We start from the raw sequence: 15,626 nt of genomic DNA, 5'->3' as shown, positions 1-15,626 counted from the left end.
ACAATATTTAAATGCTAACCGCAAGCAAACGGCAGTTAATAGAAGCAAACTGCAGGGAGACTATATGGGTGGCCTACCATGAATTATATCCCGTTGAGCGCGTTCAGCGAGGAGACCAGGACCACGGGTGAAAGAGGGGTTGCGTACGATTGTGGAGTAATACTGAGGAAAGGAAAAGGTCACCCTTGCCATATCGATAAGCAATAAAAATTTCGAAGACTTGTTACCTTCAAAAAATGTTTTAAAATTTCACCTTTACGAGTGGGCCAAGAACTGCATGCAATATGCATTTAAACCCCTTTGCAGCTTCCATTGACGCAAAAGTGTCAGCTTTGAAAACGCTGGCTTTCGTTCCTTTAACAGACACCGAAAACACGTCGCTCTGTTAACAGCTTTTTATAGCGTTGTATTGCTAAGCCTTCTGTTTTCAAAGTCACGAACTTTGTAAGAAGACGACTTCTCTCACGCCACTCAGGCTTTGCGCAGTTTAATAAACTTTGCGCTAACCACTGTCGATTCAGTGGTATTTAGGCTAACCGGAGCGCTATTTAGGCTAACCTGAGCGCCATTCAGGCTAACCGGGGTGCCATTTCGCCATTTCGTGTTTTAAACACGCCCTCAGATCAAAGGAACGCTTACCCGCTCGATCTGCCCTCATTTGCCCGACGGGTCTTTCGGGGCGAGGCGCTAAGATACCCCACACAACATTCTTATGCTATGTCCCCGCTCATGAAGATTTTTATTTTCCACAGATACTTCCACTACAAGATATCTTTAAACGCACCCATGACACATAAAATGAGAGAAACCATTTGTATTTTAAGCATGTTTACAACTCCCAACGTTCTTGATATACAAACACGTATACATTTATATAGGTACAGTTTATTTATACTAACACATACAAGGGAGTAAGCATCTGTTCCACTCTCGACTGCTATTAATTGTTCTCTTTCTGTTATTAAGACTTGTTGCTCTTCGCACCCAGTGATACGAATCTGATTCTGAGTTGAATTTCTATCCTGACACTACGGTAAAAATAAACTTAACAACTAAAGACGCATATTATTGGAAACAGACTGGGCCGAGCGTGTATCTGATTGGCTGCTGGTGTGTGGTAGACATGTCTTTCAAAGGAAGTAATTCCTTCTTGGTGACGGAGTGCACTTGGTTCTGGCCGGTCTGAAAAAGAGCAAAAACAGTGTTAAACTGAGAACAAAGCTTAAATTTCCCGTTGAATACTGTAAGGTCTATCAACTAAAGCTCAGTTTTCACAATGACATAAGCACAAGCACAGGCATAACAATAGTGATGACGCCCACCGTCAACACAAGCATAAACACCCAGGCATCCGCAGAATAGATATTTGTCTTATTTTCGGTTCCATAAATCCTCGATACAGTAAAACAAGATGGCGGACTTTCGCTTATGCTTATGTTTATGCTTACAGAAGCGCGTTCTCACTTGACAGAAACATAAGCACAAGCAAAAGAACGACAAAGACTTCTGTTCTACTTCAGCTTGTGTTGTGCGCGTCCTCACTAGCGCGTGTTTGTGCTGTTGGCGTTCTTACTACCGGTATGCTTATGCTTGTGCTCATGTCGGAGTGAGAACCAGGCTTAACAGATTCTTCAGGCCGTTGAAGTTGACGAGTCTCTTTCAAGGCCATTCTTTGAACTGTCACGTAGCGCTTCTTCGGGAAGCAAAGTTGAAGCCGAGGGAAGCGTTGCGCGACCACACAAAAAAGGGCTGCGAAGGACATTTAAAATCTCCATAAAGCATTCCATTTTTTCATGACTACGGTGTACTTGCGAAAAGTGACATAAAAAAAAAACCCGGAATATTCTCTCTGTAGTTAGATTTCTCTTGAGGTTTGTTTTGGGAGCTGTCACAGGTCGTGAGAAAACTTGATAAACAGGATCCTAGCACGCGCTTTACAGAGAAGGATGTTCGGTGCGCGCATAAAAAGTTAAACGACCAAATTAGCTGGTCTACATTAACACTTATATATGTCTTGGAATGTTAGGAAAAAAAACTAAGAACAACATCAACATATATCCTGCAAAACCAATATGACTCTCTAATTAAACGAAGAAGTCCTGCTTTCTCAACATCGCAGCCTATCGTCTGTTAGCCTTGTCTGTAGATGGAATACAGGTTATCTTACCTTACACTGAGGATGAGAAGAGGAAATCTTTTGTCCGTTAAAACTAGATATGGTCAGGTCGAAGGCATTGTCGAGGCATTCGTGTGAGACGTCTTGGACACCTTCTTTGCTCAGTAGACGAAGGAACTTGAACTGTGTTGGACTTACGTCGTAAGAGAACTGCAACAAAACAGAACCGATTAATGAATAGTCAAGCGGGCAAACGTTTCAAGACAAGCCTTCCAGGGCCCAGGTCAAACGTCCAACTTCGGTGCTTTCACTACTTGGCTAAAAGAAGTAAATGGCATATTTCCACTTTTGCTGTTTATGGGTACTGGGAAATTGTGCCTATTGTTTGGCCGCAAGCAAAATACGGTCTCGAAGTAACTTTGTTCTAGTGAAATACAGTGCCAAAGAATACACTCCTCAGTTCTGAATTAAAGATTCTCAGAACTCATCTTTGAAGTTACCCGGTAATATGACGTCGCTGTTTCAGTCATCAGGGAATTGTTCTTTGAGAGTAGAGGTCTCGGGCGGTAAATTCTGAAGTTATAACTACTCTGTTGATCAGCCGAGAATCGAAAATAACGGTAAAATATCAAAATACCTTGACCTTGTCCTTTAATTTGTCATCCTAAAATAAAATACAACAAAAATGTCACTCCTGGTTTCGAAATAGTGAGTTTGCAGCCACATAAGTTTATTAAGTTCCTTTAGTTAGTTTATCATTAATGAAGCTAGTTGTACATGTAGCTAAGTGCATCGACCAATATAAACATTCAACAAGGCTTTATGAGTGCGAGTACAAACCATGGAGCAACAGCAGTAGAAGGTATGAGGAAGAAAAAAAAAAGGAATTAAAAAAATGTGAATCAGACTTGCTCACTGTCGTTTAAGTTTGCTTTTACTACCATCTGGCAGTTTTACTACGAAGAAAACTAAGACTTCAAATCAAAGACACAATATACGATTCCATAATTTATCACTCAGTAGAGTAGTTTTTCAGTAATTGCCTCATCAGGAGGCAGCCTGGCCTTGTGGTTAGGGCGCTGGATTTGTAATCCGGAGGTCCCGAATTCAAATCCTCCTCCGTGCCATTGGATGGATCTGTGTTTGGTGGTCCCAGATTCAACTCCTGCACGCTTTGCAAATAGCCAACTGGTCAGCCTCCCGCCAGTTGGGATTTTTAACAAGTTTCTGCTCAATTCCCAATGTTTGTTTGCTTATTGCAGTGTCCACAATTAGTACAGTGGTGCTAAACACTGACACTTAAAGAAAGTGATCTATATATTTATTAATTCTCTTTTTTTTTATCTCAAAAAAAAAATGTGTTGGTTTTCGTTTTCCATTTGTTGGACCTCGATAGCTGGATAAAAACGCGCTTCGTCTTGAGCATTCAGAGCAAATTCGGCAACCTGTAGAAAACACCACACTTAACAGCGCGAATCGCGGAGTCATGGACACAAACGATGAACGACGCATGGGATCTTTGCAAGGGCAAGGGCCGATTTGCGTTCGGTCCTTTCGGTGATCCAGTAGGAAGGAACCCAACAGGAGATTCTGAGATAAACGTTACCTGTTGTTGGTTTGGATATACACAAGTTTGTCCTCCAGAGGAGAACTTGCACTCAGCTTGGAAGGCATCTTCTGCGCATCCTCCGTTAGGATCAAGCCAGTATTTGCCTGAAATACAAGTAACACTTGCTAGCGTAGTTTTCATTACGATCCCTGGAAACTGACCGACATTACTGCCAGTAATAGAGCGTGGATCATAGGTATTAGCACTTAAGCCCAGCTGTACATTTACAGATGGCTTTGCATGGATGGAAGGACGGGAAGGTATTACTAACAGAAAAAAAATAAACTAGATGGGAAAATAATGGCTGTGGGCCAACTGAGGGAACCGCTCGGTAATTTCCGTAAGCGTCGCCTAACAGTTGAACGATTTGTATGCCATTTTACTCAATGCTTTTTGTAGATCTTACTGTACAGAAATTACCATTTGCTTCGCTTCAGAGTGAAGATGCTGGATTCACGACTACCAAATTTCAAGTCACTGCCACGAAAACTTGGCCACCCTTGTCCCTTTATCTAGCAAAAGAACTGAAGCGTTTAGTATGTGTGCTTGAATGTGATTGGTTCTTACCGTCAGGTAACGTGCTATTGAGAAGCATAATTTCTTTACAGGTCCTTGCTGAACTACTCATTGCACCACCAAGGGGTGTTTCCAGGTTTTTAAGCATCTTGAGGACTTCCAAAACACCAATAGTGAGCTCTACAAACTGATAACAGGTAAATAATCAATATATGTACCTAGGATGATACGACGGTACCACTTGATGCATACTCGAGGCAAATGTTATCAGATTGTAGTCACTAAAGTGTGTTTTTTTTGGTAAAGGTATTAATCCGGGAGGACTAGTGAATTCGAAGTATTTGCAATAGGGTAAATATTTAAAAGCTTATGTCAAACCATTTCGGCTCGCGTAACTTGGTTCAATTGGTAAACATCACTGAAAGATTCGGAGGCATTTCGGATCACCTTTCGATATCCACAAGACCACTGGGGAGATCTTCGTGTTCGGAAACGTTCATAATAGTTCCTCGGAAGTAACATGAGCTGAATACTCGATACCGTCAAATTGTGGTTAGGAGCTTCCCCTCGCCCACCTCCCCCACTGTGGTTGTAGGTCTATCTATGAGTAATAAACAAAAAATGCTATTCCGGTGTAAAGACCCCAGTTTATAAGCGCCCCCCCTCCCCCTTTAAAAAACCCAAACCTTTATGAAGTTGTATAAGCCCAGGGTTTATAACAAATTGATTTTTTTACAGTATGTGCTTTTGCTTTGGATGGACCATACTTGAGAAATATATCAGTCACCGTACCTGGTCGTTCACTTCATTGGAAGCAGATCGTCGTTTTCTTCGCCCAGGTTGCTACAAGAGAATACAGAGTGATAGGCATCTTAATACTCCCAGAGTATCAGCACATTGCCAAGCAAATAGGTAATAATATATAGATTTAGGCCAGCCTAAAAGCGTAGCTCCTGGGCCGGGTTGTTCAGAGCCCCACTAAGCTAACCCAGGAAAAGGTAGAATTAATTTTGATTTGAGTTTTGTAACTTTGCGGTGAGTTTTTCTGTATATTGTTTGGCCCTCTGTTTTGAGTTTTAATAATCACCATATACACGAAACAAAGCAGCAAAAAATACTTGTACAGAAGAAAAAGTTATAATTCGGTTAACTTTTAATCCTGGGTTAGCGTTAATTGGCTTCCGAACAATCCTGCCCTGTTTCCAACAAGTTAACCTGACATGAGCCCGCGATCTAACCAAAAACCAGCACTTGGTCAGCGGTCAACTTCGAAAAACACGTGACCTCGATGAGCTGTAAACTTGGGCCCGCGATATGGTCACGTGATACTGGTCAGCGGATACCTTGTTTTGACAGGTGTCAATTGAGCATAACAGATGTCCAATATCAAAGAGGTACACGGTAAACCAAGGCTGCATGTCTCTGTCAACCTATTATTTCGAGTATGGCCGCCATGTTGCACGACTCCGTCGTCGTTGTCGTCGTCGTCGTCGTGTGTACGCGCCCACGAGCAATACCGCTAGCCATGATAACCATGAGAAAATCAACTCATGGGTTTTCTTTTCTTTCCTAAATGAGTATGGGGCTCCGCTTGGCGGCCCTTTGGGCCGCTGGAGCTCCGCTATAAAAGAATTGCCGTATTAAAGGGAACTTACCCCAAATAGGCCGCCAACCTTGAAAAGAAAGAAATCAAGAGAGATAAACGTTTAGTAAGACATCAACTCAGTATTAAGGAGCTACATCACGGCTTGCGCATCTTGAAAAGCTTAGCCAAAATTTTTCAAGTTTGTCGTTTGTAATCCGTGATAATCTTCTTCATCCTTGACCATCCCTGCTCCTTTATTATTTATTAGTATCTTCTAACTGTTTTTCTATCTTAAGAAACTATTATTTTCAGGTTTCCTTCAATTTAAAGGTAATTTTGTACGTGGCCAAAATAACACAAAATAACGTGACTGAGCTCCTTTCAGATAGTTCCCACGAAGAAGATGCACAGTGTCGAGGTGGAAACATAGCGACAATGCTCTTACTCTTTTCAAATGCAACTTTCAATTAAACTGAATTTAATAACAGTGCAGCTAAGCAATGACACAGTTCTGACTGTTTAACACCTATTGATGGAAGTGCAAGATGGAAAGTTCAATTTTTCACACTTGAATCAACAGTCTATTTGTAACTCACAGGACTGCGCATGCACGATACCACCCTTAACTACTTCTTACCGCTCCGGGTTCGCCGGGAGGGCCTGGGGGACCCTAGTGATAAAACACAAAAACAAATAAAAAACTAAACAATAACAGTAATAACGTCAACATTGCTTTGAATTTTAACCATCCAAAGAATTGTTTTGCACCAAAGGGGCGCGTACAAAAGGGATTATTCGTCACCAACTTGTCATAGCAAGTTAACCATACAAAAACCTTGACGTGTCGGGATTGGTTTGCCTGTTGAAACTAGTCTCGTACAAGCCAGTAATGGCCAACGACCAGGGAAATAACGTTTTCTTTTCTCTCTTGTGACCTATTATTTACATTATTTCACCAGGTACTTGGGTAGTACGTATAGCGCTTCCCCGTTCTGGGAGGCTTCGCTGACTCAGAGTCTCCTATCCCCCTCGCTCCTCTAAGGAGCATAGAGCATCCACAGTTATCCAGTCGTCTCGACTCTTGGCTATGACTCGGTGTACTACACTATATTCACGCGCTTGACATGTAACTAGAGAAAACAAATAAACAAAGAAAACAAAAACAGGACTTACTGGTGCACCTGCTCTTCCCTAAAAAACAAACAAAGACAATGAAGTTACTTGAGGTAAATACGCACATCAACGTACGTGCGCCAAAGAGCAACAAGAATACAAAAGTTGTATATGTGCACCACGTTTGTATAAGTTGCAAGTTGTATAATTATGTGCACCACAATTAAAAGCTAAACTACAAATCCCAAGTTGATGAAGACTGGACGCAGAAGCATATTCGATATCTGGAATATATTACTAAATCCAGATGTCTGAACAACCGATTGTAATGGTCCAAAGACCATGTTGTTTAGCAGTAGTGCAAGTAAAGGAAAAGACTGCTTCGGGTCAACTGGTCCATACAGCCGCAGCGTATCTCGGTTTCTGTAGCATTAAGCAACCTGGAGTATTTCTTCTCCCCCTCCCAAATTGGATGCTAGTCCACCAGGAAGAGATTTCTTAACATTTGACCATTAACTGAGGGTTCATTGTCAAATATAAATCTTTGTCTTAAAGGCCATTAGTGGTGTTCTCGACTGCCAGCAGTGAAGTCTTTATAAAATAATTGTAACACAGTTGCAAAGCTGCTGGATTATGACTTACCTTGAGACCTTGATCGCCCTGTAGAGAAACAACAAAGCGCAAGAAAATAGTTTTCATTAGGTTATAATAACTATTAATGTGAAAACTGAAACCATATACCTGAGTGTTGTTCATGCCATTTAACAGACTTACGCTCCATACAAGCGCGAGGGGATAATAATCATGTATTTTCCAGAATGGTGACATATTTTTGTCTTTTACGATTTTGTTATGTGGTCTTACATGTAACGTAAAGTACGCTACGAGAGTGGATCGGGGTGAAGAAAGACTGCCGTAATAGAAAAAAGCTGCCTTTGGGATGCACTAGTGCGTTCTCTGATCTAATGCATTACGAGTGGATGCCTTCTCTTGCTATCCACATTGCATGTTTCTAAATTATACGGCGGTTTACCGGAAGATCAAAGACGGCGAAAAAAAGAATGCTGACCAAATGAAAGAAAAGCGCGGTGTATCCCATGAAAAAACTAACTTGGTGTATACAAAATATATGGTTGATACCGACTAAGAGCGTAATACTTACGCCAGGTCCTTTGGAACCCTAAAAGAAACAACGTATTTGTATAGTGAATAAAAGATAAGTACAGTCATGTACGTTTAGATGTAGCGGCTGTTGACTGTTTGATTTCTTTGTCGCAAACGTAATAGCGATATTTACATCTAGGTAAGAGCGTAACACATTAGCTATACAAAAAAGAGAAGACACGGTCATATACATCCATTGACACCACGGGGAATATCCCCCGCATATAATAGTTCTACAACCTTAGTGGAGAAAAAACGGTTGTCCAAACATACCATTTATTATATGAAATACGGACGGCTAAGATGGACCGCTCACGAGCTGATATCGGCAAATTGCGTTTTTAATTCATCACACAAAATAAAGAGTTTTTTTCTTCAGTAGAAAATATTTTACCTTCATATCTGGAGGACAGTTTCAGTTAAATGTTAAATGTTGACAAAGCAACGTGAGAAACGTAAATAAATGGTTACCTTTCGCGCGCGCGTTTACCGAGAAGGTATCGCGGGGACCCATCAATTTATCAGCAGATAAGAAAGAACCATTACAATAAATACTCTATTGAAGTAGCTTGTTCGCTCCGAATTGGCGAATATTGGTGGAGGTTTTTTTTCTTTTTTTTTTTGCAGGTTTATGGACCTCGCCTGCGGCTCTGTCCATAAACCTGCAAAAAAATATTTTTCCAATACGGAACAAGCTAGTTCAGTAACATATATTTTATCAACACCATGCAATGAAAATTCCCTGTGTTTATAAAGAACATAATGAAAACACTTACAGGTCCGCCAGATCTCCCCTGTTGACAAAACAAGAGAAAGAAAAAGTAAGACAAATCAGTAAAACTGTTCTACTCGCATAATGACAATATGAAGACATAGATATCTGAATGTCAGTGCTACGGGAAAATCGATAGTCAGTACGTACCTGTACTCCCTGAACGCCGGCAGGACCCGGGGGACCAACTTCGCCTTTAACTCCCTAAATAAACAGTACAACAGACAAAGATATCACCCATTAAACTGCAGTATCCCTCCCCCCCCCCCCCCCCCCCGATAACAAGCCCATAGACTTTTGGCGCAGACATATGCTCGGAGATTTGTCCGCGGACATTGTCTGTTCCGAGAAGCGAACAGTTTTCCAAGAGCGAACTGTGAGTTTTCAGGAACAGATAATGTCCAAGAAGAAATATTCAAGCATATTTTCGCGCCAAATGCAGGCTATTGTGTTTATTATCCTTGAAATTTTCTTCGCAAAACGCGCGGTTTTGAAAATTGTGGAAATTCACTTGGATATTCCCCAGTTCTAGCTGGGGAACATTCAGTCACGTGACGCGTTTAAACCAATCACGCGCGAGCGAAAATATTTGATGGATTATAATGGTTTTTATACTTAGGCTTTGGTCTGTCTAAGGCAAAGTTTATTCTGCGCTCTGCACTATTTTGCATTATAAAGGTAGCTTTTTAAATAGAGGAAGCCTTGGAGGGAAACGAGATCTATTCGAAAAATGAAATAAAAAGAAAAGGTCCTTTACACGGGTTTCACGTTACTTACTATTAGAGATGACATTGGTGTCGTTTCTCGTTACACCATGGCTGTACTTACCCTCGGGCCTTTTTGTCCTCTCGACCCTCTCGGACCCTCTTCTCCGATATCACCCTAACAAATAATAAACAAATTAACAATCAGACGTTCCACAACACTGAATCCCTCGCCATTGGCATAAGACGGTCATTGATTTCCTTAGGCAATATATAGTTGGATCCCGCTAGTTCGCTCTCGGTTATTTCGAATTCCACGTTATTTCCAACTCAAAACTATTTCCCTTGGATTCACCTTTCAGTCATTTACTATCTGCTATTTAAGAAATAGAAAACATGTACCGTGTTTCTATCGAGTTATAGAAACACGAGTGCAAGTTTGGGAGAACGAGAAATGCTGTGGGAACACGGGCCGCAGGCGAGTGTTTCCACAGCTTTTTCGAGTTCTCCCAAACTTTCACGAGTGGTTCTCTAACTCGACAAGAACACTGAGAACATGTTTTCTATTTCTTTTAGAAAACACCCCGAAAAAAAAGGAGAACAACTTGTTAACGTTGATTATCAAAATGTAAATTCTCTTTGCTCGCGCCATCATTACGTCAACAGCTCGTGCTAGTTCTGTGTTTCCATCGACTTACAGAAAGACGATTTTTAACCAATCAGCGCGCGTATTTTCTTAGGACTGTTTTCTAATTCGAATTATTTTTCGTTTGCCCTGAGAGTTTAAAATAGCGAGGTTCAACTGTATTGCATCAACGAGTAAATGAAAGGACTGGGTGCTGAAATGAGGCAGAGGTCACAATTCTTGTTGCTGACAAAAAGGATCGCGGACTCTAGGGACGAGAATGACCCTCAAGGACCCTCAAGAAGCACACACTGACACATGCGCAGTATCGCACAACAACACTACTGATTCATCACGTGACAAACCTTTGGTCCTTTGGATCCAGAGACGCCAACAGGTCCCATGGGACCACGATTTCCCTGATAACAAAAATAAGAACAAATGAATACCGAGTTAAGGTTATTACTATTATCCGTCTGAAACCTTACTTACGGTAGGTGTTTGATGAGTCTACATACAGTCTGTCTGTACACTTATTTCACTGAAATACACTTAGGTTGCATGGGTGAGTAGGAAATAACACATATCCATCTAAAATAATCTGGTTTCTTCAAATCATCATGCAGAGGCCAGTGGCCAACATTGAATTGTTTCTTTTGATGTTAAAAGTTACACACGCACATGATATCCAGCATTAGTCAGTTCTAAATTGCTGCTCTACAGACGCACCTTATGACCCTTGACCCCAGTTTCTCCTTGCAGTCCCTGTGCGCCTTGTGCACCCTGAAATGGTCAATTGGTCCCTCAACAATACAGTATGTGAATCTGATGACCCATCTAACAATATAAGGCTTCAATAATTACAGATAAAGTGAGAATTTCCTCCAAGCACTCGTTATTTTTATTCCAATTCTTGTATGTCACAGAACGATTGCACTAGAAAATCTATCGACTGGAAAATTTTCGCGCGAACGTCCTTAAAAATACAACTCAAAGGTTCTTACGTCTTTTCCAGTGGGGCCTCTTTCTCCGTCAGGTCCCTGTGCTCCAGCCTCGCCCTACAAAACAGAAGTTTACAAAATTTTTGTTTGTCCTGCCCCAGTCAAAAGTAATACATTTTCTTAATACCCCTTTTCTATCAGATAGTACTCCCAAATGCTGCTACGTGTCAACATTTGGTTTTTCCATCACATGTTGTATTTCACTGGATTTTGGCATCCAACCTGTAATATATAGTTTTGGATTTTGGTCTTGTTCAGCAACTAAACAAACATATCGATGTGAAATATTTGAACAGAGGACGCTTCAGATCCCTGACCAGGTTTAAAGTTCCTCGTAGCTGAGGAAGAGATTTGCGATAGAAAATTCTGCAAAGTTCTACCATCTCAGGGATTTCCTGGTTGAACTCTTTGATTGATCCAAGCTGTCACATCAGTCAGTGGTATTTTCAGTTGCCTTTGAAGTTATTTTAAAACAATGATATAGCATATAAATCTTGCTTTTTGAACTTCTCAGCCAATCAGTGAGCCTGTAACATCGACGTGCAGTCGATTTATCGGCTTGTCTCATTTCCTTAGCCACCAGGCTAACCTGGTTTATGATTGTGCAAGAAATGGAAAACAAACGAGAAGAAGTGTTACGTCGCTTTTTTGAATCCAACCTTTCGTCCGGCAACTCCCTTGGCTCCGACAGATCCTTGCTGGCCAGCAGCGCCCTGAAACGCACAGACACATAGATAACATCCAGCTTATATGCTTGTTTCGCATTGTGTGTTTTCAGAACTTTCCCTGTAAACAATCTGAGAAAGTAAAGACAAACAAAAGATCTGCCAGGAAGATTTCACTTACTTTAACAAAAACAACAATACGAAGAGAAATATAACACAAAATTGTCAGCAAAAGCAACACGCCCGGCAGGTTTTGGCAATAGCTCGTTTTTATGGAACAATTTGGGAGATCAATGCTTTTGTTGACATTGTAAAAGACGTTTGTTCTTAGCTAAGCGTAAGTTCGTTCTCTACATCATATTCATGTAATGCTCACCATTGGTCCAGGGGCGCCAGCGACACCGGCAATTCCTTGAGGTCCCATATTACCCTGTACGCGTTAAAACAAAATCACTACAGTCTTAGAACCAAGAATAAGATCTAGAACTCAAAAATAAGAATGAAAACCAATCCAGCAGCAATAATACATGTACTCCTCGAGAGAGAATGAGAGGTGAGAGAGTTCTAAGCCTTGTTCTCAAAGTAATCTCTTTCAAGTTATTTTTAGACACGATACCCAGTTCAACCGCAGATAATGTTACTGCAAGCATTTTGTGGATGTTTTCGTGGAGTATGACAACTCGTGTAAAGTCGCTCGTGCTGACCACGACAGTACAATCCGCGTCACACAGAATTGGCTATGTCTAAACACTCCTGGGATTTCCAAAACCGGGAGTGATGAAAAATAAACTTGATAGAGACAACCGTTGTAATAAGTCTTATATGTGGGATTAACTGTCTTATCCCTCATCTTCTCTTGTATTTATTGCTTGCCTTTTCTCCCTTTACACCACGAAAACCTGGAGCGCCCCGGGCACCGATGACACCCTAAAACACAAACAATAACAACAACAAGATCAAAAACAATAACAACAATAATAACACTATTTAAAAAATCGGCTTCGTCTTCGATTTTAAACAGTTACATGAGGATTATTGATACCACCTCGTGGTACCTATTGCCGGGGCTGCATGACAGAACACATAGGTTAGACTAAAAGATGCAACGATCCCTATTCTTGAAACCCATGAATTATGCGTGAGTAGAAGAGATTCCCCATAGAGCGTATATTATATCTATTTTCACATGGATTGGTCATTGCCGCATATAATGTTATCAACGTTAAATATCGCATATTACTGCAGCTGTAAGTAGTGCAAAAGAGAGGTGTTATCGACCCCAGTCACTGCCATCCCTACAGAAGGCGTTAGTAGTATAGTGTGTGAAGTATAAAATTTCTCTTTCCAATTTTGTTAGCTATGTTTACAAGCGTCTATGACGGGAAGTGTATACATATACTGTGAAAAGTTATGAATTGCTATTTTCTTGTTCAGTTCAAGCAGCAGCATTTTAATTTTCCACATCAAAACTGGTGTACACCCTGGATATAAACGTACCGGCTGACCATTGGTTCCCGGCGGGCCTGTGGCTCCTTTTGAACCTTGGGGACCCTGTGAATAGAAGTCTCTCCATTATTTTCCTGTTTTATTTTAGTCTCCCTTCCCAAAAAACTTTCTCAATACTCACGGGAATGCCTGCTGCTCCATCTAGACCGTCCCTACCAGCAGGGCCAGGATCTCCCTAGTGAAGGAACAAAACAGTTAGACAGAGAAAAAGTCGGTAGTGCATTCTATTCCATCATGGGTACAAACAGTAGGGAAACATCACCAACGAACCCAGTAGAATCCACGTGCGAACTACTACAGGTGACCAGCTCCAAATAGGTGTGATTGGACGGCTGTCGTTGGACACCCATGTGATTTGAGCGCCAATTACGTGACAACCAGGCGCGTGGGAAACCAATCACAAATCCAAAATTAGATTAGCCATCTGCATTCGTCCAATAAAAGCAACATATCTTTTGCCAACCAACTCATTGGTTAAAAACACAAACATACAAACAAACAAGTAAACTCCGGACTAAACTAAAGATAAAAAAATGAGTTTTACCGCGGCTCCTACAGGCCCAGGAGAACCCGCACCGCCTTGCATGCCGGGATAACCCTGCAACGGAATATACAGAATTAAAAACGCGTAATACATGCTGGTAAATAACGTCTTTTGAATACTCGAACATGAACACATTTTTAAACTATTACGTTGTAATGTAGCCACGTTCAGCATTTTCCGTTTGCAGCACTTTCAAACTGACCAAAATGCCTTAGAAATGGGCGCTGACATAATTGAAATTAGCGTTGTCTCTCTTGCACAGGTCAAACTATTTGAAATCGATTGAAACTTCTTAACTCCTCCTCCTGAGATGAAATGAAGGGGGGGGGGGGGTGATCAAACGTCGACAAATTACAAATATTTTAACTCGATCCGGTGACAATAGCACCTTAAAGGAGATATTCCACGGTTGAAATTAGCCTAGTTAATTCATATTCATGAAGTTAGTAATTGCGTTTCAACCTTAAGAGCCGTTATTGGTCGATCCTTTCGGTTTATGACTGTTACGTCTTAGCCTAGGTCTGACTCTACCATTTTAAAATTTCTTTCTATTAACATTAGAGTTGTCCGACGTTTCAATGTTGCTGACATCATTACCAAGGTAAAAATGAAAGTTTTATCGCGGTGTGAATATAAATTAGTGGAACAAGTATAATAAACATTTGTTTGTGATCTCACGTAAATAGTTTCGTGCGGATAGAGTCAGTTTGCACGTTCAAACTTGGCTTGAGATCTTGAATAACTAACATTTCGTAGATAAGACAGTCGCATTTGTTGCAGCATTTTTTCAGTACTGAAAAGTTGTTAATTAAAACCGGTTTTGGAGTCATTTTAGATTCCAAAAATAGACTTAATATTGAAGAAGCATTAATGTCATACCGCCTCTCCTTTGCTCCCCTGAGCGCCCTGGGGACCTGGCAGACCGGGCAGACCCTAGAGAGAGAGAGAAAAATCAAATCAGTTAAAGAATTCAATAACGTATACAGCAACCTTAACAACACAAACAGACACATGAAATCATTTACAGTGATAGTAAGTGGGCTTGGAGCCAACTTATGCTTTGCTTACGAAATTTGTAAAAGCTGTCTCATTCATGCATGCTCTCATTGAATTAGAAAACAGAAAGTGAAAAAGAATGATGAGAAATATTTCTTCTCACCATTGGTCCTTGTTGACCCTTTATTCCAGGCTGGCCAGGTAAACCGTCTCTACCCTACAAGAGACCAAGCAGAAACATTTGGCACTTCCCGCTTAATTAAAAAAAACAGTAGTTGTAAGTAGTATAGTTGTGACGATTTTGCGGCCAAATGTGACCAAACAATGGTAGTTGTAAGTAGTATAGTGGGCAGCAATGTGGCCATTTTGTCTTACAGGAACTCCTGTGGTAAGTTGCAAGAAGTATAGTGGGTAGCAATGTGACATTTTTGCCTCGCAGGAACTCCGGTGGTAAGTGTAAGTAGTATAGTGGTTAGCAATGAGACCATTTTGTCTTACGGGAGCTCCGGGAGGTCCGTCTTCACCAGCAGGTCCCTTTTCTCCAAATTCTCCCTAGAACAAATCAAAAAATTGGATTAACGCCCGAGCAAAGGAAAATAATTATCGACTGTATTTCACCATCCAGATTAGAAAGAAAATTGGGAGTTCGAATTATCGTCACAATAGGTACATTATTTGCCAAGTGTAGTCAACGATGATGATAAGTTACG

General features: G+C 41.0%; 1 protein-coding gene across 1 annotated transcript in view; it reads right to left on the bottom strand.

Moving 5' to 3' along the window:
• Nucleotides 1-707: 707 nt before the first annotated feature.
• LOC110053417 (uncharacterized) overlaps nt 708-15,626 on the bottom strand; it is a 53,326-nt gene continuing 38,407 nt past the window's right edge. The window contains exons 51-76 of the mRNA XM_089274665.1: nt 15,415-15,468; nt 15,080-15,133; nt 14,800-14,853; nt 13,921-13,974; nt 13,498-13,551; nt 13,368-13,421; nt 12,744-12,797; nt 12,247-12,300; nt 11,865-11,918; nt 11,209-11,262; nt 10,934-10,987; nt 10,570-10,623; nt 9,704-9,757; nt 9,026-9,079; nt 8,880-8,897; nt 8,102-8,119; nt 7,582-7,599; nt 7,000-7,017; nt 6,464-6,496; nt 5,897-5,914; nt 5,034-5,084; nt 4,293-4,428; nt 3,723-3,829; nt 2,754-2,780; nt 2,168-2,326; nt 708-1,182 (exon numbers count right to left, since the gene is read on the bottom strand). Of these exons, the coding sequence (XP_089130791.1) occupies nt 1,066-1,182; nt 2,168-2,326; nt 2,754-2,780; nt 3,723-3,829; nt 4,293-4,428; nt 5,034-5,084; nt 5,897-5,914; nt 6,464-6,496; nt 7,000-7,017; nt 7,582-7,599; nt 8,102-8,119; nt 8,880-8,897; nt 9,026-9,079; nt 9,704-9,757; nt 10,570-10,623; nt 10,934-10,987; nt 11,209-11,262; nt 11,865-11,918; nt 12,247-12,300; nt 12,744-12,797; nt 13,368-13,421; nt 13,498-13,551; nt 13,921-13,974; nt 14,800-14,853; nt 15,080-15,133; nt 15,415-15,468 (1,476 nt within the window). The 3' untranslated portion in view covers nt 708-1,065. The remainder of the gene's footprint in view (nt 1,183-2,167; nt 2,327-2,753; nt 2,781-3,722; nt 3,830-4,292; nt 4,429-5,033; nt 5,085-5,896; nt 5,915-6,463; nt 6,497-6,999; nt 7,018-7,581; nt 7,600-8,101; nt 8,120-8,879; nt 8,898-9,025; nt 9,080-9,703; nt 9,758-10,569; nt 10,624-10,933; nt 10,988-11,208; nt 11,263-11,864; nt 11,919-12,246; nt 12,301-12,743; nt 12,798-13,367; nt 13,422-13,497; nt 13,552-13,920; nt 13,975-14,799; nt 14,854-15,079; nt 15,134-15,414; nt 15,469-15,626) is intronic.

The sequence above is a fragment of the Orbicella faveolata genome, unplaced genomic scaffold, assembly GCF_042242905.1.
Source record: "Orbicella faveolata isolate gen_17 unplaced genomic scaffold, um_ofav_v1 contig_36, whole genome shotgun sequence".
NCBI lineage: Eukaryota > Metazoa > Cnidaria > Anthozoa > Scleractinia > Merulinidae > Orbicella > Orbicella faveolata.
Note: the sequence above shows the minus strand (reverse complement) of the source record. Positions and strands in the feature narration are given on the sequence as shown.